Source organism: Anastrepha ludens, chromosome X (assembly GCF_028408465.1).
Source record: "Anastrepha ludens isolate Willacy chromosome X, idAnaLude1.1, whole genome shotgun sequence".
Taxonomy (NCBI): Eukaryota; Metazoa; Arthropoda; class Insecta; order Diptera; family Tephritidae; genus Anastrepha; species Anastrepha ludens.
In genome coordinates this window covers 42,185,029-42,211,799 of record NC_071503.1, presented here as the reverse complement: position 1 = coordinate 42,211,799, position 26,771 = coordinate 42,185,029, and the positions used below count along the sequence as shown (strand labels likewise).

The 26,771-nt window shown below is 36.6% G+C and overlaps 1 protein-coding gene across 1 annotated transcript; it reads left to right on the top strand.

The window, feature by feature from the left end:
* Positions 1–24,174: 24,174 nt before the first annotated feature.
* On the top strand, positions 24,175–26,394 carry LOC128869983 (uncharacterized). The gene has a single exon (XM_054112576.1). It carries the CDS (start codon positions 24,175–24,177, stop codon positions 26,392–26,394), a length of 2,220 nt encoding a protein of 739 aa, XP_053968551.1.
* Positions 26,395–26,771: the final 377 nt, after the last annotated feature.

Below are 26,771 nucleotides of genomic sequence, written 5' to 3'. Positions count from 1 at the left end.
TCATTATTGGAAGATCCCTTCAGGTCCAACTTGGTGTTTGCTTGCTAAAGATGTTTGCATACAGTGATTTTCCCTCTATTGAGTGCGTTTTTCCTCCTTTGCTTTTTTCCTTGTAGAATTATTATATTTTGTAGAATTGCTCGATATTTTGGTTTATTATTTTTTTAGACTAGGATACTTTTTGGTTTTCTCCTTTTTTTTTAATTTTTTCTTTTTGTTTTATTAGGAAACTTTTTGGTTTTCTCCTTTTTTTAAATTTTTCTTTTTGTTTTATTATTTTTTAGACTTAGGATACTTTTTAGTTTTCTCCTTTTTTTAGTCTTTAAATTTTTTCTCCCTTTTCCGAATTAGGGGTACTTGTTTATTTAATTTATGCACTGCCTTTTTACAGGCTATTATAGTACTCAACTTTTATTTGGTCCACCAGAACTTAAATCGCTCCTGGCAGGATCGCCAATTATCTTTTGCTTAAATAGCAAAAGCTTTTTTAAAACACATTGTGAGTCTTCGTTGCACACCGGATCAAAAACTGATCCGAAACTTTATTAATTCCCATATTTATACAGAATCTGAAGCTTAAATCTTAGGTTAGTATGTCTTAATTCTATTGAAAGCGGACCATACGTGATATGTGACATGTTTGACATTTTCGCTAATGGTAAGCGTTTATATTTATTGTTTTCTTAATTCTATTGAAAGCGGACCATACGTGATATGTGAAGTCCACTTCCTTCATTAGCAAAGTGTCAATGACATGTTTGACACTTTCGCTAATGGTAAGTGCTTATATTTATTGTTTATTTATTTGGGAAGTGGCTTGCGCTATTAATCTATGGTTAATTGTTTACATACTGGGTTAGTGGTGTGTGGTATAGGAGGCGTTAACTTATACCAATAATTTAATTCGACAGGATTTCCTTAAAAAAGCAATATATTCGTTCAACAAAATCAAATGAATATCTGCATATGAAAAATCGTTCATATGGACGTGCAAAAGCAAACACGCATATACATAAATACATGCATACAAACTTCCATAGACATACATACATATGAGGCTGCGAGCACTTGCGACAGAAAAAATATTTCGATTTGCTATTGCTGTCGAGAATTTAGAACACATATTTACATACATATATTCATGCATACATATGTACGGAGCCGCGGCCACTCGACTTGACAAAAATTCAAGATTTACCAAATATTAGCAAATAATTCAACGCGAGATATTCCAATATTGACTATTTTCGAATGGTCGTGAAAATTGGCATATGGACGGCTCGTTTTATGAATGAAAGCACTTTGCTCGTAGAAATATGAGCTCGAGCTTATCAATGAATTTGTGTTTGTTGTGCTTTTTAATATTTGAAACTGTTCAGCGCCGTCGCGGGTAAATAATCATGGCCGCAGCAGCTACGCCTAGGAATGCATTTTGTTCTTGTAGTCGCTAGGCTTAGAATTTTAGTTTTGGAAGTATACACATGTAGAGGCATAAAGTAAGTATGTGCGGTTATATGTAGGTATATACGAATATTCATTGTTTTGCTTAGAATAGAAACTTTTACGTACATATGTACATTGTCCCAACATATGTATTCATATGTATATGCATATATACATACATATGTATATGTTCGCGAATATCGTTTAGATAAGTTTTTTTGCATATGTTAGGAATATGTTTGCATACGTTTGTCTATTTGCTTTTCAATTTTTTATATGTAGATACATACAGTGCACTCGCGATAACTCGAACTAATTAAAACAGGCGCTGTTCGATTTATCGAATTTGTTCGACTTATCAATTGAGTGTGCTATGTTAAAAAAACAGTCATCGATATCGATTTTTCGATCGATTGTTGAAAATGGAAGCCAGTAGAAAATTTCTGTAGTATAGTTTCGTTATACGAATTACATTTTGGTCCATTGGCTGGATCAATGGTGTCACATTCGGCGCCATAAACATGGTTAAAATTAAACCATCCTCGGACTTTAATTCGATTTCGTTGGGATGTGATGGGGCATTATCAATTAGAAGAAGAGCCTTCTCAGGTAGTCCCCCATCTTTCAAATTTTTTCTTACCTAAATATTAAAGTCATTTAACTTGGTTAAAAAAATTGTTTTAATGAATCTGGATTTTACCTGCGGCACGAACGAGTTATGAAACCAGTCTTTGAAAATCGCCGAAGTCATCCAGGCTGATTTGGAATTTTCGTACTCCACCGGACAGTTAAAATTTTTGAAAATACGAGGATTTCTTGCTTTGTCAATAACGAGAAGTTTAAGCTTATGGTTGCCGGTAGCGTTAGTGCAAGCCATAAATTGCCTTATCTTTCTTTTTTATAAGACTTATGGTGGACTTGGCTACCCCATATTCCTTCGCTAGAGAAGTAACACTACGTCCACGTTTAATTTTGTTAAGGACTTCAGCCCTCTCTTTTAATGTTAAACACTTCAACCTTTTACGATCCATTACTCACATGCACTGATACCAGAGAATGTTAATGCAATGAGAAGGAGCAAATGTTAAACGAGCTTTTTTCGAGTTCTAATTTGTAGATTCATAATAAGGTCATTTCAAATTCAACTTTGCTCACGAGTGGCGAATTGCAGATATTTACCACGCGAGTGACGCGAGTGGAGGGTTTCTATATTTACTTACCACGCTAGGACAAGAATTCAGATATTTTATGCGTTTACCAGACTACTGAGGAAGTTCATAAGATTTTTCGGCACACTACTAAGGAAATCGAAGCGAATAAATTTGCGATTAAGAAGCCCGCGCGGCAGTTAGTTTGTGGTGCAGAAGCTAAAGTCGGCGGAATTATTCGTTTTGTTTTTTGGCACGTATATAATTCAGGTTCAAGTCCTGAAGTCATATTTTTTTCTTGCACATTTTTTTTTTACAATTCAAACCAGGAAAGTTTGGTAAAATTTTTGAGTTTATTTTAATTAAAATTTCTTTAAAATACTGTTTTTTTTTTGTATTTTATAAATGGAAATTTTTTTTCGGTATAAAATAGTTCATACTGGATATGACCTGACTTTTATATAAATCAATCAAAACAGAAAATATGTACATATATCTATAATCTATTTCATCAAATCCAAATTATATTGATGAGAAAATATCATTCTAATATCCGTCCAGAAAGCCAAACGCGCATACACACATGCATATTCATATAATTACGCATACAAACTTTCAACTAACGCAGAATATGTGCATATAAAACTGCGAATCGAATAAATGAGTGATTTAGAAAAGTTCATTAATAATTATAGATTAGCGCAATCGTGAAAGACGTGTTGTGTATGCAGTAAATCGCTCCATATTTGACTCAGGTTCAAATCCTGTGCACAGTTTTTTGTTCGATATTTTTATTTCATTTTTTATATTTGGTTTAATTAGAATTGATTTAAAATAGTGTATTCAGGTTTTTGTAATACCTGTTATTTAGAAATTTATTTTCTATATAACATTATTCATACTTCATTTGAATTAATTTATATGTAAAACAGCCATAAAGCCAATCATATGAATATGCATTCCTATATTTAATCTCTTCAGTCAAATCTGAACTACTTACATACACATATTGATGAGAAAATATTCTAATATCCATCCAGGAAGCCTAACGCGCATACTCACATATGTGTATAAATATATGTACAAACTACCACCATTCTAACAAACCCAGAACACAAGCTTCTGCGCACACTTGACACATGGGATATGTATACCCTATGAGCAAAAAGAACCGGGAAGGTGATGTTGACTGCTTCCTTCGATTGCCAAGGCATAGTCCACCATGAGTACCTTCCATCGGGCCAGACAGTCAATAGAGAATATTATTTATCCGTTTTGAAACCTTAGAGAGATGCTGTGTGTTGCAAACCGCCGGAAATGTGAGCAACCAATCCTCAGATTTTGCATGATGATAACGCGCCATCGCACTGATCAAAGAGAATACAAATCGGCCTGCCGGGGGTGTTTGGAGGACTGGGTTAAACGTTGGCACATGTGTGTTGCTTCAGACGGGTCAAATTTTGAAGGAGATAATATAAATTTGCCTTAAATTTAACTCTGTTTTGTTTAATTTAAACATTCCGGGTACTTTCTGATCATAAGGTACATATGTATATGCGGCTTTGCGGACAGCAATGTGTGATTCGCTGGAAGTCGCATTAACTCGCGACTGTCGCACAGTTAGAAGACATATTTACATACATATAAGGGTGCATACATACATACGGAGCCGCGGCCACTCGACATGACAAAAATTTAAGATTTATCAAATATTGGCAAATAATTCCACGCGAAATATTCCAATATTGACTATTTTCGAATGGTCGCGAAAATTGGCATATGGCGGGTCGTTTTATGAATGAAATTGAAATATGAGCTCGAACTTATTAATGAACTTTTTGTTTTTGTTCTAAATTGTTCAGCGCCGTCGCTGATAGAAACATGGCCGCTGCGACTGCGTCTACGAATGTATTTTGTTTTTGTAGTCGCTAGGCTTAGACTTTAGCTTTGGGCGACATGCGCATGTGAGGTATGTATGTGTTTTTGTTGTGTTCTAGAACATTTTAGAATGTGTGGTGGCAAAGCGGCCATCGCGTTGTGCTTGCTGTTGCTTTTGCGTCTATCAAAGTATTGTGTTTTTGTAAGTACAATATTAGGAATATCGACTGGTGAAAGACAAAAGTACACGGAAGCAAGAAGGGAGCGCTGTGCTCGCGCATATGTACATATATGTATGTATGCTTGAATGTATGAACGTGCATGGATGTTGTAACATATGAATACAATTATTTTGTAGGAAGTTTAGAAGGCAAGTAGGTATATATGTATGTATGTATATATGCTAGGACATAAAGTCGGTATATATGCATACATAGAGCAGAATTGTTTTTGCACTTGTTAGGAAGAAACTCGTTCACTAGTGCGCATGTGTATTTGATTTCTTGTAAGAATGTGATGTGGTATGACATGTGCATACTTGCATATGTGATATGATGTTCTTGCGCTTGCGCATTATTGTTTTTCATATACAAATGTACATACATACATATGTATGTAAATGCTGTCGAGTACATAAACTATAAATTGACATACAATATAAAATAAGTGTTGATTTATCTTAAACCGTTCTTTTTTTCTGAATGCAAATACCTCCTATTGACATGTACATACATATTATGTACTTATGTATATTTCATATACCATCATTTATTTACATATAAAGTATACGTTCATTTATGTACATATGTGTGTAATGAAAAACTTCATGAATTACTTTCAGAACTTTATTAAAATTTATTCGCGTCGCGCGCATGCACAAAACCTTTTGTTCACAGGCGCAGAAATAAACGCTCTGCGTATTTATCCTCCCCACGTGACTCGCCATCAATTCTCGGCACAAATTTTTTTTTTCGTTTTTAAATTTTTTTTTTTTTAATGTAATCGTAAAAAAATTTGTAATACATTTTATGAATCCGCTTATCATTTCAAAAGTAACAAAATGGTCAAAAAATAAGCAGTCGAAGAAATAAACGCACCGCCTATTTTTCCTCGCCACATGTTAGACTCGAGTTCAATTCCCGGCGCAAACTTTTTTTTATAAATTTTTATTTTTAAATCGTTTTTTTTTTAATGTAATTGAAAAAAAAAAAAATGTAATAAATTTTACGTATTCGCTTATTATTTCAAAAATACGAAAATAGTAAAAATTTAATTGGTTTAATGTCGAGGTGAGAAATGTGTTGTGTGTTGAGGTGAAAAATGTGTGGTGTTTCTAATTTTTGTGTGGGCAAAAGTCAGTGAGGTGTCTATAAACTCGGTGTGCTAAATGACCTTACTACAAATCTTTCAAATCTCAATTGTACTAAAAAAAGCTCACAGTAACATTTGCACCTTCTCATTGCATTAACATTCTCTGCTGATACACTACAAATGACAAATTTAAAGCAATTTGGTCAATGCAAGATGTTGTTCCCAGAAACCTAACGGGATATTAACGTCGACATATTCATATGGACAATAAACTAGTATACATATAATTTATATACATATACTATTACATATGTATGTATGTACAAAATGTAATATACATGTTTGAAAAGAATGTGTGTACAAATAAATTTGTTTTTTTGTTCGAGTTATAGCGCTTTAATATTGTTCGAGTTACAAAGAAGTCAATAGGGAAAAAAATGTGTTCGAGTTAGCACGTCGTTCGACTTAGCGGCTATTCGAGTTACCGCGAGTGTACTGTATGAGCTGTGTTTTGAATATGGATGGTAGATGTTATATCTATTTAGTATATGAATATACATACATATGGATATAAAAATTTAAAAAGGACACATATTGTTGAATAATAACCGTTGATGCAAATGAATGGTTTACAAAGCCAATTTTTAATGTGGATATTTTGAAATTATTTTGATAATGCACTTAATATCAATACAATTTAGTTAATTAGATACTTAAAATTTCACATTCATGCATGCATATACTTAGAATTAATTTATTCATCTCACAAGAAATAATCCATTTGCGCATGCAAAATGCCGACGGCAAATAAGCATGAAAGAAAAATGTACAAGTCTTCTGTTATTTTCTTTTCCCTGACACCAAATCATGGCATTTTACATTTCAATGCAAACGCTATATTTATTTCTGTTAACTACGCTCCGCTATGTTAACTCTCTTCTGTTAACTTCCTACCCTCGTTTTGTTAGCATTTGACATTTAACCTGCTCATTCGTTCCTGCGCCTTCTTTATGAATTTACGTTCTCTGGAAAAAGTACCAATACTTTAAGTCATTTAAATAGACATGCTGCCAACGAATCGCACATATTTTATGTAGACAAAGAAAAATCAGCTTAGTATTTCTTCATATTTTAAAGACAACAATGTACACATTGATCAGCAGTGGATTATTTACCGGACTTGTTATCCGGTTTTTGCACAGATTCTGAAATAGCAAAACGGTTGAAGTGTGCAAGAACGAAAGTGTTGCTGAAATTTTGGGAGATAAAACGTATCCGTTTTTTCTAAAATGCGGATATCTCAGAGAGAAATTATCGAAGCGAGAATTAAAAAAAAAAGCAAATTGAAGCTAAATAATCAAGCTAGTTGACTGTATGGCTAGTTGTAGTCGGAAAAATTTTGCCAAACCCGTGCAATCAAAAAAAAAAAACAGGGAAAAAAATTCGAAAATTACAAAATAATCGTTAAATAAAAAAAAAGTTTGCTCGAAGATCTTGAAACTAGAAATTTAAAGATTCAATTTGCATTTTTGTCGAAACTCCGTGCTACCATTTTTCACCGAGATACAGCTTTTCAAAAATAACTAAGAAATTTAGGAAATTTTTCTGTTCGCTTAATTTTTGTGAGAAGTGTATATTTTGTGCTCCAGTAATGCTTGTTGAATTCTGCTTTGCAACGGTTTTGTCGCAGCATTTATACATTTTTCACTTATAGCCCGAAAAGAATAAACCTCACAAAATCTTGGGGGTATCTTTAACCTTAGCCTTAAAAAACGTCGTTTCGCGCATTAATGAGCAGTGGGACGCCTTACAGCTCTACTTTCTTTCTTGTTCATTAGAAGTGAATGGCGTTAAGTCTATTAGCTAGCAAATCTAAAGTTACACCCTGAAAGCAAATTATATATGCTGTTCTCACCTTATGTTTTAAAAATAATAAATAATCTTAACAAGGAAATATTTTTTAAATTAATACCTAGTAACTAAATGAAAAATTATTTTGTATGATTTGTTAATACTTTGAAGGATTTTACCTTTAGTAATGAAATAGGGTATTTACCCATCGACGAAATATTTATTGGTACTAAGGCTGACAGTTTTTTAAAGTCGGATAAATTTAGCGATGAGCAAAGGCTTACCATATAGTTGATTATCCGAAAGTTTTATACAAAACTTGTGAAGTAAATTCAACAACGATTTGATTTTGGAAAGGAAGATATTAATTCAATTCAGTTTTTACTAAATGAATTTGCACATCTTGTGCCAGGCGATCCTGATACCATTTTAACTCAATGGAGGCAATTAAGGCTCGTAAAACTAGATTTCTAGAATTCTACAGTCATTTCAGAATTCTGACAGAAACATTTCTTCTTTATAGCAGGCGTGGAGAATCCTGCTTGAAAAACTCGTTGAATTTGTTAATACTTTAATGTCATTGCCTCATAGCTCGGCAGCTGTGGAAAGAAAGTGTTCTGAGCTCAACCTTGCTAAAACTAAACTTAGAAATATACTTGAAACGTAAATGCTAAACAATATAATACTTGCTAAAGAACTAAATAAAAACCAAACCCAGGGCCATAGTGTTTGGTCAGCTAAATATTATTTTTAAAATAATACAAATGTGGAATATGAGCTTTTCATAAAATGAAACAAAATGATGTCAACTCGAATTTAGCTACTGAGTCAAAAAAGTAGTAGTACTAAGGTATTGACAATTCCCTAATACAACATCTATTTTTGGAATAGGGCATCGATCTTCTACAGCAGCATCATTAAGTTTGCGGTAGTCTATCACTATTTGCAATTTATGTTCTTTAGACAATTTTTTAGGTACGATCCATATGGGACTATTATACGGGCTATGTGAATGCCTAATGATGCCATATGAACATATTTTCCATTTGCGAATCCACTTCTTCTTTATGTACATCGAGATACCTTACAATGTAAAATTTATTGGCATATCATATTATATTTTGTTAGAATTCTATGTTTAATTTCATTAGTAATGTTAGGTCATCATCTTTATTATAGAAACCATTCTAAACCAGTAATTTTTAACAATTCATTTACTTAAATTTGCAGGTGATGTTGTTTTAATTAAAGTAGCCAGGTTGTGTTTTCCAATTTGATAAATAAACAATCCTATTCACATTTTTTGTGACGAACAGTCTATTAGGTAAGTCTATAACAAAATTAAAATCTCTTAAAATATTATTTCTTATTAATATATGTATCTTATTATATATGTATTGTATTATTATAATTATATATTGTATATACAGTGCCAGCTCGCTAATCCGAGTTGATGATTGCAGACACTGATTCGGATTAACGAGATATTCGGATTACTGGATGTGCTGTTATTATGCTTATAATTCACTATATTCGAAAATAAAACAAAAGCCAGGATTTCAAAACAAATTTATTTTGTTATTATTAATCAACAATGAAAACATTAAAGATTTTTATAAATACATATGTACATATGTATGTATGTATTTACATATTACGTTTTTTTTTAACGTAGATAATTAGTGATGTAACTTTGCTTGTCTTTCAGTGCACATGCTTCTAAAGCCTTGTTCCGCAATTCTTTTAGCATTACACGACACACACCATCTTTTCGTCGACTTCAAAGCTGCATTCGACAGTACGGAAAGGAGTTACCTGTATGCCGCTATGTCTGAATTTGGTATCCCCGCAAAACTAATACGGCTATGTAAGATGACGTTGCTCAACACCAGCAGCGCCGTCAGAATTGGGAAGGACCTCTCCGAGCCGTTTGATACCAAACGAGGTTTCAGACAGGGTGACTCGCTGTCGTGTGACTTCTTTAACCTGATGTTGGAGAGCATCGTACGAGCCGCAGAACTTAATCGCTCAGGCACAATATTTTATAAGAGCCTACAATTGTTGGCGTATGCCGATGATATTGATATCATCGGCCTTAACAACCGCGCTGTTAGTTCTGCCTTCTTCAAACTGGATAAAGAGGCAAAGCGAATGGGTTTGGTGATGAACGAGGACAAAACGAAGTACCTCCTGTCTTCAAACAAACAGTCGGCGCACTCGCGTATCGGCACTCACGTCACTGTAGACAGTTATAATTTCGAGGTTGTAAAAGACTTCGTTTATTTAGGAACCAGCATTAACACCGATAACAATGTCAGCCTTGAAATCCAACGTAGAATCTCTCTTGCCAACAAGTGCTACTTTGGACTAAGTAGGCAACTGAGCAGTAAAGTCCTCTCTCGACGAACAAAACTAACACTCTACAAGACTCTCATCATGCCCGTCCTAACGTATGGCGCAGAAGCGTGGACGATGACAACATCCGATGAAGCGACGCTTGGAGTGTTCGAGAGAAAGATTCTGCGTAAGATTTTTGGACCTTTGCACGTTGGCAACGGCGAATATCGCAGGCGATGGAACGATGAGCTGTATGAGCTTTACGACGACATAGACATAGCGCAGCGAATAAAGATCCAGCGGCTTCGTTGGCTGGGTCATGTCGTCCGAATGGATACAAACGCTCCGGCTTTGAAAATATTCGATGCGGTACCAGCTGGTGGTAGCAGAGGAAGAGGAAGGCCTCCTCTGCGTTGGAAAGATCAGGTGGAGAAGGACTTGGCTTCACTTGGTGTGTCCAACTGGCGCCGGTTAGCACGAGAAAGAAACGACTGGCGCGCTTTGTTAAGCTCGGCCAAAATCGCGTAAGCGGTTATCGCGCCAATTAAGAAGAAGAAGAGATAATTAGTGATGTAACTTTGCTTGTCTTTCAGTGCACATGCTTCTAAAGCCTTGTTCCGCAATTCTTTTAGCATTAATATGTAATCTGATTGCAGACCTCGTTCCTTTGCCCAATCTATTGAAATATTTAAGGCCTGCAGAGCTTTACGATTTTTAACGTTTTCGTAATTAAAGGCTCTGGTTCCACATTTTCTGTGTCTGACTCTGAACTACTACACGAAGTATTGTCAGAGTTCATAATCCAGCTAAGAACTTCATCTGCAGAAATATGCACGTCATTGTTGCGGTGAAATAAGTTGGTTATTGTGCGATATTCTTCTGTTTCTTCAACACGATCGTTCTCTGGCAACTCTTGTTGTAACAATAATAGAGGGATGTTATCATCTGAAGCCCACCTCTGAGAATGAATATGCTTCCAACAAGACTTTATAGAAGAATTGGGCACCCTGCCCCAAGATCGTTGAAGCAATTCACAAGCGTGAGCTTACCAGTTCACACAAGAGATCTTTTTTGTAAAACAGCTTAGTTAGTCGTATCGCTCTGTCGTTCTGATCCATGGGTTGAATAATACTAGTACAATTTGGAGGTAAAAACATAGTTTTATATTGCCCACATTCAGATACCAGCGACTCTCCATGACATTTCGCATTATCCAGTAACAATAAAGCTTTTTTGGGCAAATTATTTTCAATTTGATAGTCTTTTACCTGTGGTATAAACGATTTAAAAAACCATTCAGTAAAAATATATGTTGTCATCCATATATTTTTCGATGCGTAATATTCAACAATATGTTGTTTTTTAAACGAACGTGGATTTTTTGATTTCCCAACCACAGCAATGTTAAGCTTGTGAGTTCCAGATTTGTTAGCACAGCACAAGAAGGTTATTCTCTCTTTGCTCATTTTTGTACCAGGAGCAGACTTTTCTTTACAATGCACTAAAGTTTTTCTGGAAACATTTTCCAAAAGAGTCCAGACTCATCAGCATTGTAAATTTGGTCGTCAATCAGATTTTCAGTCTCGATAATGTCATAGAGCTTATTTTGAAAATCAGGTCTAGCAGATAAGGATTCGCCGCATATTTTCAAAGTTCGCACAGAAAATCGCTTCTTAAAATTTTGCAACCATCCGTCACTACCGTGAAATGATTGATTCGGATACACTTTGTCGTAAAATTTCTGCTGAAATGGTTTGATGCCGTGACCGCTTCTCTTCAAACCAAGCATACAACTTAATCTCTAATTCTTCATTCTCTCCCGATTTGAGTGTCTTGCGCTGTTTTTAAAATTTGGCATCAGAATTCTCAGCAAATCTTATATGTAAAAGAATAAATATGTATGTACAGTAATATTTACAGAATACATTTTTTACACAGGTTTTTTACCTTTTAATATTTTCAGCATTTCTTTTTATGTCGCAAATTGTTGAAGCTCCTACACCAAATTTCTTTGCTAAAACTTTTCCTGATTGTCCACGATTTACTTCTTCTATTATTTTAAGCTTATCAGCTAATGACAGTGTTTTATGTGCACGTTTGTTTGCCATGTTATTTAAATTGATGTTTTCGCGACTAATACCACAACTAAACTATTCGCAACAAGATAAATTCACACTTACATTCATAGAAGGCTCTGTATTTCAATAATGTCCAGTTAGTTTTAAAATTCCGTTCATGGTTTTGTAAAAAAACAGACTCAAAAATAAAAAAACAAAAATTCGGTTTAGCGAGCTTGCAACGAATGCGGACTATAGAGCACGTAATGCGTCATAAATTCCATTCGGATTACTGGATAATTCGGATTACACACCTTCGGATTAGCGAGCTGGCACTGTATATATAATTGGCGCTTACACCCGTTTTGGGCGTTTGGCCGAGTTCCTCCAGAAATACACTTGGAGGCTTGCCTTTTGAGAGGGACCACTCAGAAAACACTTTTTCTTCGTTTTGATGTTTCATCCATTATAAGTTAAAATTTTATTAATAGACTACGCACTCCTGCAGTTTTACAAATTCGACATATTCCCGTCACAGCACTTCACTAACAGAACTTTCATAAATATTAAATAGAAATAATATATTATAATACTTCCCTTAATTCAGACTCAATTGTTTAAAATAAAAAAAAATATATAAATATACAATATGTTTCCTCGAAATTTGTAGTCTGTGAGACGAATGATTAGTGATTGACTAACACTGATTTAAGTTTAGTGATTTAGGGTTAAATTCACTTATCCCTAAAGCTTCCATAATGAACTTGTTTTAACGAAATATACTATACATACGTGTGTAATTTTCAAATTATGAAGAATGTACCAATGTATAGTTATGTTAGCTTGAGCACAGCTCAAAGTACTGATGTTAGCGCAGTCAAAATCTATAGCCTATGGAGGAATCGTGTACGTATACGATTTATAAAAGAACGTCGATGTGTACATCTGTACAAGTCGACTTACAGTCGCCAAGAGTCACTCGACCATATACCAATCCTATGCAGATGACTGCGCAATCTGTGCGCAGACTGTGAGAATGCCCGTGAGCATACGGGGACCGCCGGAGTTCGGAAAGAACGTCGGTTCGAATCTCCGTGAAACACCAAAATGAAGAAAACGTTTTTTCTACTAGCGGTCGCCCCTCGACAGGCAATGGCAAACCGCCGAGTGTATTTCTGCCATGAAAAAAGCTCCTTATAAAAAATATCTACCATTCGGAGTCGGCTTAAAACTGTAAGTTTTTGCATTTTGTGGAACAACATTAAGACGCACACCACAAAGAGGAGGGGGAGTTCGGTGACACACCCAAAGCGCCAAATATATATATACCCATATTATATATTCTCAGCTTAAGCATAGTCTAATTTGAATTGAACAAATGTGGAGTATAATATTTTAGGTGTATATTACGTTACGCGCTTTTTCTGGAGAACTATGTAGAAGCTGGAAACCCTTTTATAATATTATGTATTGTAGAAAAAGCTCGCCAAAATGGAGGAACGACATGCGTGTGAAATTTCGATTTTTTTTCCTGGATGGTTGCCGGTAAAATTATTAAAATAATGTTTACAACATTTTTTGAAAGGTCCAAACACCGATACATTTGTGGTTAAATTTTGTAGGGCGGAAAGACATAAAGCATATGCCGTTATCGCGAATGTAAATGACGCTATCTGGACTGCAGTGAGAAGCATGGTTGTCCACCAAAAGTAGTATGGGCTCGTCTCTAATGCATCATGACCTTTAAGAACATCTATAAAAAGCTCTGAGTTCATCCATCCGTTGTTTGCTTGATGTGCTATAGAGCCTGGTACTGATATGTTAAGAAAATTTGGATCCATTAACTTGTGAGGGAAAAAGAGGATCGGTGGAGTATGATTTTGATATACATTAACAACCCCTACCATTGTAATTAAACGTACCCGCTCTGTGGATGCGGCTGGAGAAAATGTTTGTTTTCCTTTTTCAGCTTCTTCTTTTACTTAAATGGCGCGATAACAGCTTACGCGATTATGGCTGAGTTCAACAAAGTGAACTTGCCATTTCTTTTCCCTGCTAGCCGTCGCCAGTTGGGCACACCAAGTGAAGATAAATCCTTCTCCACATGATTTTCCAACGCAGAGGAGCCCTTCCTCTTCATTTGCTACCAACAACTGGTACCGCATCGAATACTTCCAAAGCCGGAGCGTTTACATCCATTCAGACGACATAACCCAGCCAACGGCTATAATCGTCGTAAAGCTTACATCTCATTGTTCCATCGCCTAAGACGTTGTCATCGTCCAAGCTTCTGGGCTATACGATAGGACGAGCATGATGAGAGCCTTATAAAGTGTTGGTTTTGTTCGTCGAGAGAGGACTTTACTACTGAATTGCCTACATAGTCCAAATAAGCAATTGTTGGCAAGAGAGATTCTCTGTTAGATTTCAAGGCTGACAATATTATCGGAGTTAATGCTGATTCCTAGATAACCGAAGTGTCTTAAAACCACGGAATCAAAGCTGTGATGTCTCTTAAGAGGACCAGCCGGGAAGAGGCACCTTTTCATTAAGGGACCGGTAATTCCTGATACATGTCCCCAAATCATAATCGTTAGTTCGTTTGCAGGGGTGGTCATCAGAGTAAGCAGTTTTCATCCAAGAAAGGTTTTTTTTCATTTGAGGAGGATTTTTACCTTTTGGGACCCAAATCCGAGCGCACAACCAGATAACCTGGGTGGATTAGACTTTTCACTTTAGCTTGCTCTCAAACGGATACTCGGGTGCTACCCAGAGGATACTTGGGCGAAGACCGGAAGTTTTGATGTCGTCCATGTATATAGATGTCGCTAGGAGTATTTTTAAACCTTCCCAAATGTCTTGTTTTTTTCGCCTGTCATCTGTCAACAATATTCAGTTCATTGTTTGTTACGTTTCATACGACAATGTATTTTTGCCGTTCTTAAAAATGTCGAATTTCGTGCCTTCAAACTACGATTTGCGGACATCGAAAAACCACTTGTGAAATGCTGCTCTGCCGGTTCAAAAGAAAGTCTTGTTTGCATTGAATCGTTACGGGTGATGAAAAGTGGGTGTATTTCTCCCAAGCGTAAACGATCGTATGGTCCGCCCAGCCACAAGCCAAAAACAACGGCGAAACCAAATCGCTTCGGCCGCAAAGCAATGCTGTGTGTTTTCTGGGATCAGCGTGGTATGATTTGGTACGAGCTATTAAAACCATATGCACGCTACCAATGACAATTGGCCGATTTGAACAGCGCTATACACCGAAAACGACCAGAATATGCCGATCGGCGTCACAAAGTATTTTTTCTTGATGACAGTGCACCGCCACATCGAACAAGAGCGACCCAGGAATTGGTGGAGACGTACGATTGGGAACCGCTGGTGCATGCGGCTTACTCACCAGACTTGGCGTCTTCCGATTATCATTTGTTTGCATCGATGGGCCACGCACTTTCCGAGCAGCGCTTCAATTCTCACGAAAAAGCCAAAAAATGGCTCGATGATTGGTTTGCGGCCAAAGATGGCCGATTTTTTGGCGCGGCATCCACAAATTGGCTGAGAGATGGGAAAAATGTGTCGCTAGCGATGGCTATTACTTTGAAGATTAAATTTGTAACTTTTTTTTTTCTTAATAAACGTCTCATTTCATAGGTATATAGTATACCTGGTAAGCTGCTTGGATCGTATGCAGAAGAATCGTCCTGGCCAGGTGAATGGCAATTAGGGACACCCCCACCTGCGTGGACTTCTACACCCTGTTCTCCTTTTTCAGTCATGACCTGCACATTTGAATATATAGGGTGGGTCATATAGCGTTTGCTTTTTGAACCACCTATTTTTTTGAGAATGGTAACACAAATAATATGTCAAATGTGTTCATAACTTACATAAAGGTTTGACATTTACGAAATGGGACGCTCTACGGTTAAACAAAATTGGCAAATATTTAAAACCTATTTCCAAAGTGATGAGACTTCCTCTTCTTTTCCGATTTTTACATCGGTGGCTACGTCTATAAGCAAAATTTTCGGATTTGGGGCTCAGAAAATAAAAACGTTATTGTAGAGAAGCAAATGCATCCACAACGAGTCACTGTTTGGTGCGGTTTTTGATCTGGCGGCATCATCGGGCCATTTTTTTTTGAAAGTGAGCGAGGAGCCGCGGTTACAGTAAATGGCGAGCGTTACCGTGACATGCTCAACGAGTTGTTTCCAAAAATTGAAGAGGATGACATGGACAACATTTGGTTTCAACAGGACGGTGCAACTTGTCACACTGCCAAAGTTACACTCGAACTTTTGGCTACCGTTTTTGAAAACCGAATAATCAGCCGAAATTCCGATATCAATTGGCCGCCTCGGAGCTGTGATTTAAGCCCGTTGGACTATTTTTTGTGGGGAGCCGTTAAGGACAAATGCTATGCGAACCATCCAGACGCGATTGATGCTTTAAAACACGAAATCGAAGTTGCCATTCATGAAATTGGAGCCCAAGCATTCGAAAATGTGCTTAAAAATTGGGTTGATCGAATGGCCTACTGTAAAGCCAGTCGTGACAGTCATTTGAACGATATTATTTTTCATTAGTAAATGACAATCTTCAAAATAAAAAAAAAAGTTTGAAAAAATATTGATTAATTTTTTTTTTATAGCCGATTCAAAAAGCTAATTTTACATGGCCCACCCTGTATTATACTTACATAAAATTTATTTGCACACATAATCGGAACACGGTTTTGATACTTTTAAAAAATGGAACATCGTACTTATTCTAGTCTTATCTATGTTATATATTCGTACAGAAGAAAAGTGGTGCAATTCGTATTCAGGCTTCAAAAGAAATAGCTTCATTAGAAAATCCAAACATGCACAAAATGTAGTTTACGCAGATTACTTATAATTTCTTTATTTCGATGCATAAAGCATTTTAGCCAATCAATTCCGCTTTTCTTTGCCCAAACTTGGTGGATATTTTTTTTTTTTGTGAGTAGAAACAAATTTCAAAACGAATCGCCTAGCTTCGCTTTAAAAAATACATCTCAATGTTACTTGAGAAATCTTCTGAAGCACCAAATGACAATTTAATTTTTAAGGAATATCTTCTAGATTGCATAATTTACACACTTTTTACAGGAACTTTCTTCAAAAATACCATACATCTGTAGAGTGCATCCTCTGCCAACAAGTACAGAATAATTTGCATGACAGCATCACAGTCAATTTGCTAACTGTTTATTCTTGGAATTAGAACAACGGAGTTAAATACTGTATATTTTAGTTAATATACAATAAAAAAATTTATATATATTTAATTAGAACATCTTAACAACTAACAATTTCTTTAAACGAATACCGTAAAAAGAATCAGAATAGAATGAAAGGAATTAAGACTGATGTTTCATTATTATTTATACAGGCATGTTCTGCAAATCGTTTTCGGGCAATATTTTCGCATTTTCCGTTTTCAAATCGTTTGACATGTCCTTAAAATTGTTCCGTTTTCGTTTTTTTTTTCGAGCATCAGCAAATCGTTTTATCACCCTGTTCTGGAAATCAAAATCGTTAAAATTTTCCAGTTAAATTTTCGGCAACTTAAACGTTAGCGGTTTGTGGCATTCTTATAAACTGTTTGTTGAAATAAATTGATCAAAATGTGAGTATTTACTCAAAATAACTGCATATATTTATTTAAATAAAAGTGTTTATTTCAATATTTAAAACTTATTCAAAAACTTTTAGGGGAAAACACAAGAACTCCAAGCAAGAGCTAATTTTAGTCGAGTTTATGGAATCTCATCCAGATTTGGCGAAGAATTTTTCGAAGGGCGACAGAGTTGCTGTTGAGGAAAAGTGGAAAGAGCTAACGACGCTACTAAATGCAGAAGGGCCGCCCCAAAAAGATGTTACTGGATGGAAAAAAGTAAGTATTTAGTCAAATATTAAAATAAATATTTTTGAGTTGTCTTTTTTCAAGATATGGTCTGACTGGAAGGGGTGCATTCGGAAAAAGGTTGCCCATAACAATCTAGAATCGTGGCAACAGGAGGTGGACCCTTTAATAAGCATGTATTGACGAGCAACGAAGAATGTGTTGCAAGAACTTGTGGAATTTTTGCAGCCGTTGAGGGCATAAACCATTCTAGAAGCTTTGGGACAGAAGAAAATAATAGCGCTATCGAATCTGAGGAAGAACGTCCCCAAAAAAGTAGGGAAGCGGTGGCTACCCCGAGAGCTGCAAAAAGACCACGAGTGTCAACGCAGGACAGCCTTCAGACGTGTATGGCAACGCAATCTACTTGTATGGAGAAAATATCCACCACTTTAGATAACATTTGCGAAAACCAACACAAGATTGCAAAATCGCAGGAAGATGAAAGGGAAGTGATTTGACGACTTTGTTGTGCTGTTGAGAAACAAAATGAATTGCTGGCAGAGCAAAATCCCTTGAAGACTCAAAGTATAGAGCAAAAGCAAAGACATTACCTCGAAATGGAGCAGTTGCAACATAAAACAGTTAAAATTAAAATTAAAATGCTTGAGATAGAGACAAAAAAATAAATATAAAAGAATCTTTTTGAACTGTTATGTATATATTTACTTTTAATATGAATAAAGGCGTGTACGTAGTTTGGCTGCAAAGAGGTAATTATCCGAGTCCGAGTGCACCCCTAGAAGGGTGTCTTCCATTTGTCACAACATGATCGATCTGGTTTCGCGATTTTCGATCAGGAGAGAGAGAGGTAGCTTGGGGTATATTCTTATGCTGGAATCTGGGTTGCAGATTACGATGTTTCGGGCCCTGGCAAAGTCAACCAACCTCTGTCCGTTACCTGATGTTTCGTTGAGCAGCCTGAATTTTCCGACTGTGGGACCAAAAATTCCTTCCTTTCCTTCCATAGAAACGTTCCAGACGCTCATAGAAGGAATCTTTGGTCGCAAGGTCCTTCTATTCCGTTGGGAGGTGGGCGCAAATGAGCGAGATGTTAAAGAATCGCGCTTTGACGCGGATTATCGCGAGACGCTCGACCACCGGAGTGAACGACAGTACTTGGTGACGAAGTCTCTCTCCCACAACAAATTCGAAACCGAATTTCCGCTCCTTTACATGGCAGCTATAGTAGACGTCGGCCTTATGTATTTCTTGCCTTGTTTCGTCTATCGCATATCTTGAATGGTAGTGACGTCAGCCTTTATTCTCACGAGGACATCAGCCAGCCGGGCAGAGACACCTTTCCCATTAAGGGACCGAACCTTCCAGGTGCATGCCCTCGAATCGTTGTCCTTAGTTCGTTTGCAGGGTCCTTATCAGTGTAGGAAGTTCTCATCCGAGGATTTGTAGATGTTTCCATTGGGGGGATTTTTAAGTGGCGGGTCCCAAACCCAGCGCAGAACCAGCTATCCTGCGATGCTTCGCCTCCTCAGGTTGGCTCACTCCCAAAGGGGTGTTCGGAAGCTACCCAGAGGATACTTGAGAAAATCCCGGAAGTTGTGAGCTGCTTAAACCATATGTAGAAGAGTCGTCCTGGTCACTCCCAAGTGAATGTCGATGAGTAACTTTCCCCACTTGCGTGGACTTCTACTTATGGACCCATCCCCCAATTCTACATATATAATAATAAAACAATTTACATTCCATTTTTTTATAGACCAACTTCTGGACCACATTGCCATTATTGCTCTAAACGAAAATCACTCCTTAACAGAAGTGAAATTAAAAAAGATAAAAATTCAACTTTGACAAAACTAAGCTAAGTACGTACATGCTGACAACCTCAAAAGAAAGTGTACACGAGTTATTTATAAGTTTTGACAATTTTTTTTTTTTTTTTTTTGTTGTATTTTATACGCTTTCAAACCAAGATCTTTGCGTAAAACCGGCCAAGATTCTTCCGGGTCTTCGGCAAAACTCTCATTTAAAGTCAATATATTCTCTTTTTTTCGGGCTGTAGAATAATGTAATGTAGAATTATTTTCAATTTTGCTTATGGTGTACCGGTAGGACGGTTATACTCGTATACGATAAGTTGGCCTGAGTGCGCGATGAAAAGTTTTCACAGAGCGTCTATTTTCGTAAAATTTACCATTGTGCGATTTGTAAACTTTATTGAGGCGTAAGTGTTTCCATGATGAAATGTCAATGAATATTGAAAAAAAAAAAAAAATATGTATTTAGTTTGACAGTAGTCACGCGTGATCTGTTAAAAAACCTTATTGGAAAAAGTACCTCGAATCTTATCACTCGTTAGTATCACATTAAAAAAACTTTCATTGAATATGTAATAACAAATATGTTTAATTGGAATGTTGAGATTAATACGAATAATAAAATATCGGATCACGAGATTATAGATATATATATTATAGATATATACAGAGTATAGTGGGTAACGAAAAAAAAAGTGAAACAACGAACAGAATAAGTCAAAGCAGTTTGTCAAGCCAGACTCTGGCAAATTACTTTAATATAATAAAATAGTATAAAATTGAATTTTATAAATGAAAATTAATAATAAATTAATAATTGATAATTATGTAAATGAATAAAATAAAATATATAAATATGGAAATGAAAAAAAATAAAATAAAATATGTAAATGTAAATTAATTTTAAGGTTAATATTAAGTTATTTTCTATTTTTACATTACTGTTTCTAGCTCTCGCTACCTTCTTTACCTGTTTCTATTTACTTTCGATCATTGACTCTATTTCTACAGCTATACTTTCCGTTCTTCCTATTTCTATTTACTTAACTACATACTCTCCCCAACCCTCCACGTACTGTTCTTCCATTTCCGCTATTTCTTTTATCTTAGTTTTAGGCATAATAAAAGGACAGAACATAGTAAAATAAACTCACTTTTGAATTGTTAAACGGACGAGTGCGGTTTAATTTTTAATCTCGCTTCCACAGGCAATATTCCGTTTTATTCGCGCTTCCCCCTAAGTAAAGTTTTATAAAATTTATCTTCAGACCTCACTGAAGATTTTTCATGGCGCCCGAGCAGGGACATTAGTGCGAAAGTGAAAAAATAATTACAACATAAAATAAAAATAAATACTAAATCGCGAAATAAGCAATAAATTTGTGAATCTAAATATTTAAATCAATACGGAAATTATTTCCAGAAAACATTCAACATATAAAAAAACAAAGTGATAGTGACAAAAGACCGCAAGTTGGCAAATTGTGTAAGGTGCACGCAAAATATTTAATAGTTAATTTAAATAAACAACCATAAGTGCTAATATAGTGCAAAAAGAATATTGCCTGCGCGGTCCGTTGACAAACAAAAACAAAAGTCGTCTCGCAAAGCCAAAAAAAAAAAAAAAAATACCAGTCTAACGGTTAGACGCGATTGAAGTGAAACCTTCCGTAAAACAAACTGAGAGAGAATGAGACGAAAGCAGCATTAGGAGCGGGATAATTATAGGTTCATTATAATATTGCTATAAAGTTCATATTTTATTTTCTTCATTTTATTATTATTCATCCTCAATGTTTTCAATTTCAACAAATGATACGAGTGGCTTATGATAGCTAAAATATGGTACAAATGCTTTGGTTTCGATGTTGTCAACATATCTTTGAAATACCGCGTCAATTGTTGTTTTTGATCGTGTTGTCGAATCAGTGCGATTGTTACACATTTTTAAATTGAATGTTGTATTGAGAAAGTCAATTAAAAGAACCGCTGTGTCCAATGCAAAATTTACGTTAAAATCGCCACTTAAAATCATTGGAACTTTATCGTAATCTTTTCTTAGTATCCGCGATACTTCTGGTGTATACTTTATTAAATGTTCGTGAATGAATTCCGTGATGCTATTTATTTTTTCTGTCGATATTCACGACACTTTTCTGCATTATTTTTCGGCATAATTGCGGTAAATATTTAAAAATGAAAATATTTACGAATATAAAAGTACGGACGCAATACAGCACACGCGGTTGCTATTATGAGCGTCGTAACGCGTATATTACACAGACGTACTAACATACACACAAACATGCAGGGGTGGGGTTTTTAGTGGGTGAGTCGAAAGACAAGTCTCACACTTTTCGGCTTTCAATGCTTTTTGCCACCTCCAAAAAAAACAAAAAAAAAAAAAAAAAACACACAAACATTCGTAGGACGCTTGGTCTAAGCAAGTATTAGGTAGTGTAGTATAGGTATACATAATGCCTTCTCGCTCGCCGTGGCTCCGTAATACGCAGGCGCGCACATATACGTACTAGCATACATACAAACATACATACGAATGACGCTTGAATTACACACCAAAGCAAGTAATAGGCAGTGTAGTGTACATACTACAATACTCACTATACTAGCGTGGCTCAGCAGTACGCAGCCACACACATATACGTATATCAACATAGGTATAACGCTTCGTAGCCAAGAGTGTCGCTTTTTCGTTTTATCGAGACTCAAATCACTCCCAACGATTCTAATGAAGTTTTCACTTCAAAAAAAACAGACGACTAAACTAATATACATATGTATGTATACTTGCATATATAAACACTAGTGCAGTGACTTGGAAAGTGCAGTAACTGAAAAAGTACAGTGACAGTGAGCCCCTAAAAAACAAAACAAAGAAGAAAAAATAATATATCTATCAAAAAAGAAAAAAATTTTGAAAAATAACTAAAATATTTATAAACACAAAAAACAAATAAAAATTAAAACATATTAAAACATAGAACACCGTTACGAAGGGGAGTGAATCTGTGGAGCTGTACTTCAAACTCACCAGCTTTGGACCGGTTCACCAACTGTTCACCACCAATATCCACCGTTACATAGGGCATCGAGGGAGGAATGACCAGCAATTGCGTGGCCTGCCAAAGGGAAGTTGAAGCTGGAAACAAACCAGTCCACGGTAAACAGGCATTGAGTGCGAAAAATTGAAGCCAGAAATTGGCTTTGTGATTGACCGAGATTATTACAGTTGCTAATAATCGTCTCACAGTACAAGGGCTTTAATTATTGGCATTTCGAGTATCCACTTCTTATATGCAAATAAACCATACTTATATACTTATATATACATACATATTATATCTATATACATATACATATACTGCCCATGAAGTGAAGGATACAGTGGGACTTGAGGTAGAGGAACTTGTTTGTCGCGAAATAATTTACGAGTACTATTTTCCGATTTATTTTCGGGATTTTTTCAAAAACAAAAAAATCTAACTAAATTGCAGTTTCTTAATTCAGCCGTAATATTTGCAATATATTAAAAAAAAAAAATTTTTTTTCGACAATACACATTTTATTTGAGTAAAGACTCAATTGTTCGCTGCTTATTTTCGTTCTCGTTTTCGTTGTTTCTGGTCAAGTTTCAGCTATTATATATTTCAGTATTTATCGCTTTCTTTTTGTGCTGACAAACTTCCAGAACCGTTTTTATTTTACAAAAGCCACAGGCTAAAGCAGCGAACTTCAATCTCAAAACATGAGTAAACCAAAGTCGGCTATTTCAAGTCTCTCTCCAAGTAAGGAGATGATGGACTTAAAGTCTTTAAAGTGCCAGAGAACTGTTACAAAAACCAGCATAGTGCGCATAAAAACGGGTCTCCTTGAAAAAACCATGTCGCTAGATCCAATCGAATTGGAGTGCCGACTCGACATATTGAACTCCCACAGCGAAAAACGCATGAAATGTCAGTCGAAAATTGAAGAAATCGACGAAGAAGACATTGCCTGTGGAGAGTTAAAGGACTAAATTGTAGAAACAAAGTCCATTATAAAGTCCATTCTGGCGAGAAATAAATCGTCAATTGCCGAAACATCTTTTATTGCACCTCACAGCTCGCGACTACCAAAAATGTCATTATCTACGTTCAAAGGAGAATATTCCGAGTCTGAAAACTTTATGGGTCTGTTTGAGAGTTTCGTGCACAATGATCCCACTATGCCGGATATTGAAAAATTTAATCATTTAGTATTATGTCTATCCGGTGAAGGTTTAGGTCACTGTGCTTCCAAATGTCGGAAGAAAATTATCCAAAGGCGTTCTCAAGTTTGAGAATGGTTTATGACAATAAATGCCTGATATTTTTTAATACAGTGTATAAACTTTTTGAATTGTCAAAAATCCAAAGGCCTTCTGCGTCGCCTTTGCGATCAATGATTGATACAGTGTCTGCAGTATATGACTCCCTTTTATCGCTGGGTGGCGATAAGCTCATTTCAAATGCGATGTTGGTTCACATAGTCATGTCGAAGGTTGATCCCACTACTCGGTTAAAGTGGGAGGAGCAACTTGACTATGATAAGCTGCCGCTGAGGGCTGAGTGTGAAGCTATGCTAAATAAAAGGTACCAGCATTTATCAGCTGAAGAAGCTTCCTCATCCCAACAAAGGCCAAACAATGAAGATACGCGGCAGAAAACAAAAAATCCACTGCCGATTTGCCTTCACTGTGGTTCTAAGGACCATTATTTGACAGCTTGTCCAAAATTCCAAGCGCTTACTGCACTTAAAAGATTTGAATTTGCAAAATCTATTTCCATGAGCATAAATTGCTTGCGCAAGGGACATACGGTCTCAAAGTGCAAAGCAGATCGCTGTGGTGTATGCAACCGTTCGCATAACAACATGCTGCATCAATATCCGATCTCCTTTGAGACCGTGCCGCAACCTTCGACGTCACAGGCCATGCATATTAGCAGCCTGCCTGACCGAGTCATATTAGCTAGAGCCGTAGTTTATGTAAAGGCCAGCTCCGGTGTTTACGTGCAAGCGCGAGCTCTACTTGACTCCGGTTCTCAAGTCAACTTTACGACCGAAGAGCTTATGCAGAAATTGCGAATCCGAAAAGAAAAATTCGCTCTAAATATAGTTGGAATTTGTAATTCAAGTAAAAAGGTCCAAGGCAAACTAAAAACCTATATAAAATCGAGGATCAACAGTTTTGAGTTTTCTGCGGACTTTTGGGTAACGCGTTCGATATCAGTCAATCACCCAGATCGGACTGTAAACACAAATGGCTGGAAAATCCCACAAAATATTGAACAAGCTGACCCAAGTTTCTACAAATGTCATAAAATAGACATACTTTTAGGAGCTGAAATATTCTTTGATCTGTTATCGGTGGGTCAGATCAGAACCAGCCCAAGGCAGCCAACGCTGCAAAACACAGTGCTAGGCTGGATAATTTCAGGCAGCTATGCCACAAATAATAGCTCCAGTGCCCAAGTAAGTAGCACATTATGTCAATTTGAAGAAAGTGTTGGTAGCATTGATGCAATAATTCGAAAATTCTGGGAATTGGAAGAAATTACTGCACAAGTAAATTCCACACAACTGACTCCAGAGCAGGCTAAATGTGAGGCATTTTTTTCGAAAACCACACAGGTTTTACCATGTGGAAGGCTTCAAGTCAGACTGTCTTTCAAAACCGACCGTAAATTACTCGCTCATTCGTATGAAACCGCAGCTCGGCGGTTTCAGGCCCTGGAGAGAAGGACGCTTAAAGATCCAGTACTGCGTAAAATGTACCTCGACTTCATGCATGAGTATCTCGAATTGCGGCATATGAGTCCAAAAAATAATCGACTCCCGAGTGAGCCGCACTATTTCATTCTGCACCAGTGTGTGTTAAGACCGCAGAGCACAACTACCAAGTTGCGCGTAGTTTTTGATGCTTCGAGTCGGTCATCAACACAAGTTGCGTTGAATGAAGCCTTGATGGTCGGACCGATCGTTCAAGAGGAGCTTTTTACGACCCTCCTTCGCTTCCGATTGCACAAATATGCCATGACTGCCGACATCACGAAGATGTATCGTCAAATATTGGTGCACGAAGGCGACAGGAACTTCCAGCTCATAGTGTGGAGACAGGATCCATCGAAGCATTTGAAAATATTTCGACTAAACTCCGTAACATACGGCACAGCGCCTGCACCATTACTCGCCACACGGTGGCTGCAAATGCTAAGCGACAAAAATAAAGCCAAATATCCGCTCGGTTCCAAAGTCATTCCTAATGAATTTTACGTCGACGACCTATTAACAGGATCCAACAGTATGGAAAGCCTCACCCAGATACATCAGGAAGTAACTACAATTTTAGAATCAGCAGGCCTGAAATTAGCAAAGTGGTTTTCCAATCATACAAGCTCATCGGATAGTGAGAGTCTCCAAAAATTATTGCATCTCAGCGATACTGACTCTACCAAAACGCTGGGAATACACAGGCAGCCGAAAGATGACATTTTTCGCTTAATTCTGGAAGATAATTTTAGCGAGCTGCGAGCAACGAAACGTAATATTTTATCAGTTTCCGCTCGCGTCTTTGTCCCTCTTGGTTTGTTAGCCCCGCTAGTCACCAAAGCTAAAATTTAATTACAAGGGCTTGGGATTCAAAAGCTAGACTGGGATGAGTCGATTCCATTGCGGCTTGACACTAGCTGGCAAAACTTGTTGCAGCTTCCATCAATTAGCATTCCTCGGTATGTAAATACAGAGTCGAGTGCCAGCTGCCAAATTCATGGCTTTTCCGACGCTTCAATAAGAGCGTATGGCTGCTGCGTATATATACGTAGCCAATCCACTAGTGGTACGCAATGCACGCTGCTTACTTCAAAGTCTAGAGTAGCTCCGCTGTTTAGAGCTCTCGGCAGCCCATCTTCTTGCCAAATTATGGTCAAGAATTTCACCAATGTTGAGTCGACCAATAGAACATACAATTTTCTGAGCAGACTCCGAAATAGTTCTGCATT

Excerpts from the sequence above, each read along its gene's own strand:
- LOC128869983 (XM_054112576.1), top strand. The coding sequence starts at position 24,175 with ATGATTGATACAGTGTCTGCAGTATATGACTCCCTTTTATCGCTGGGT.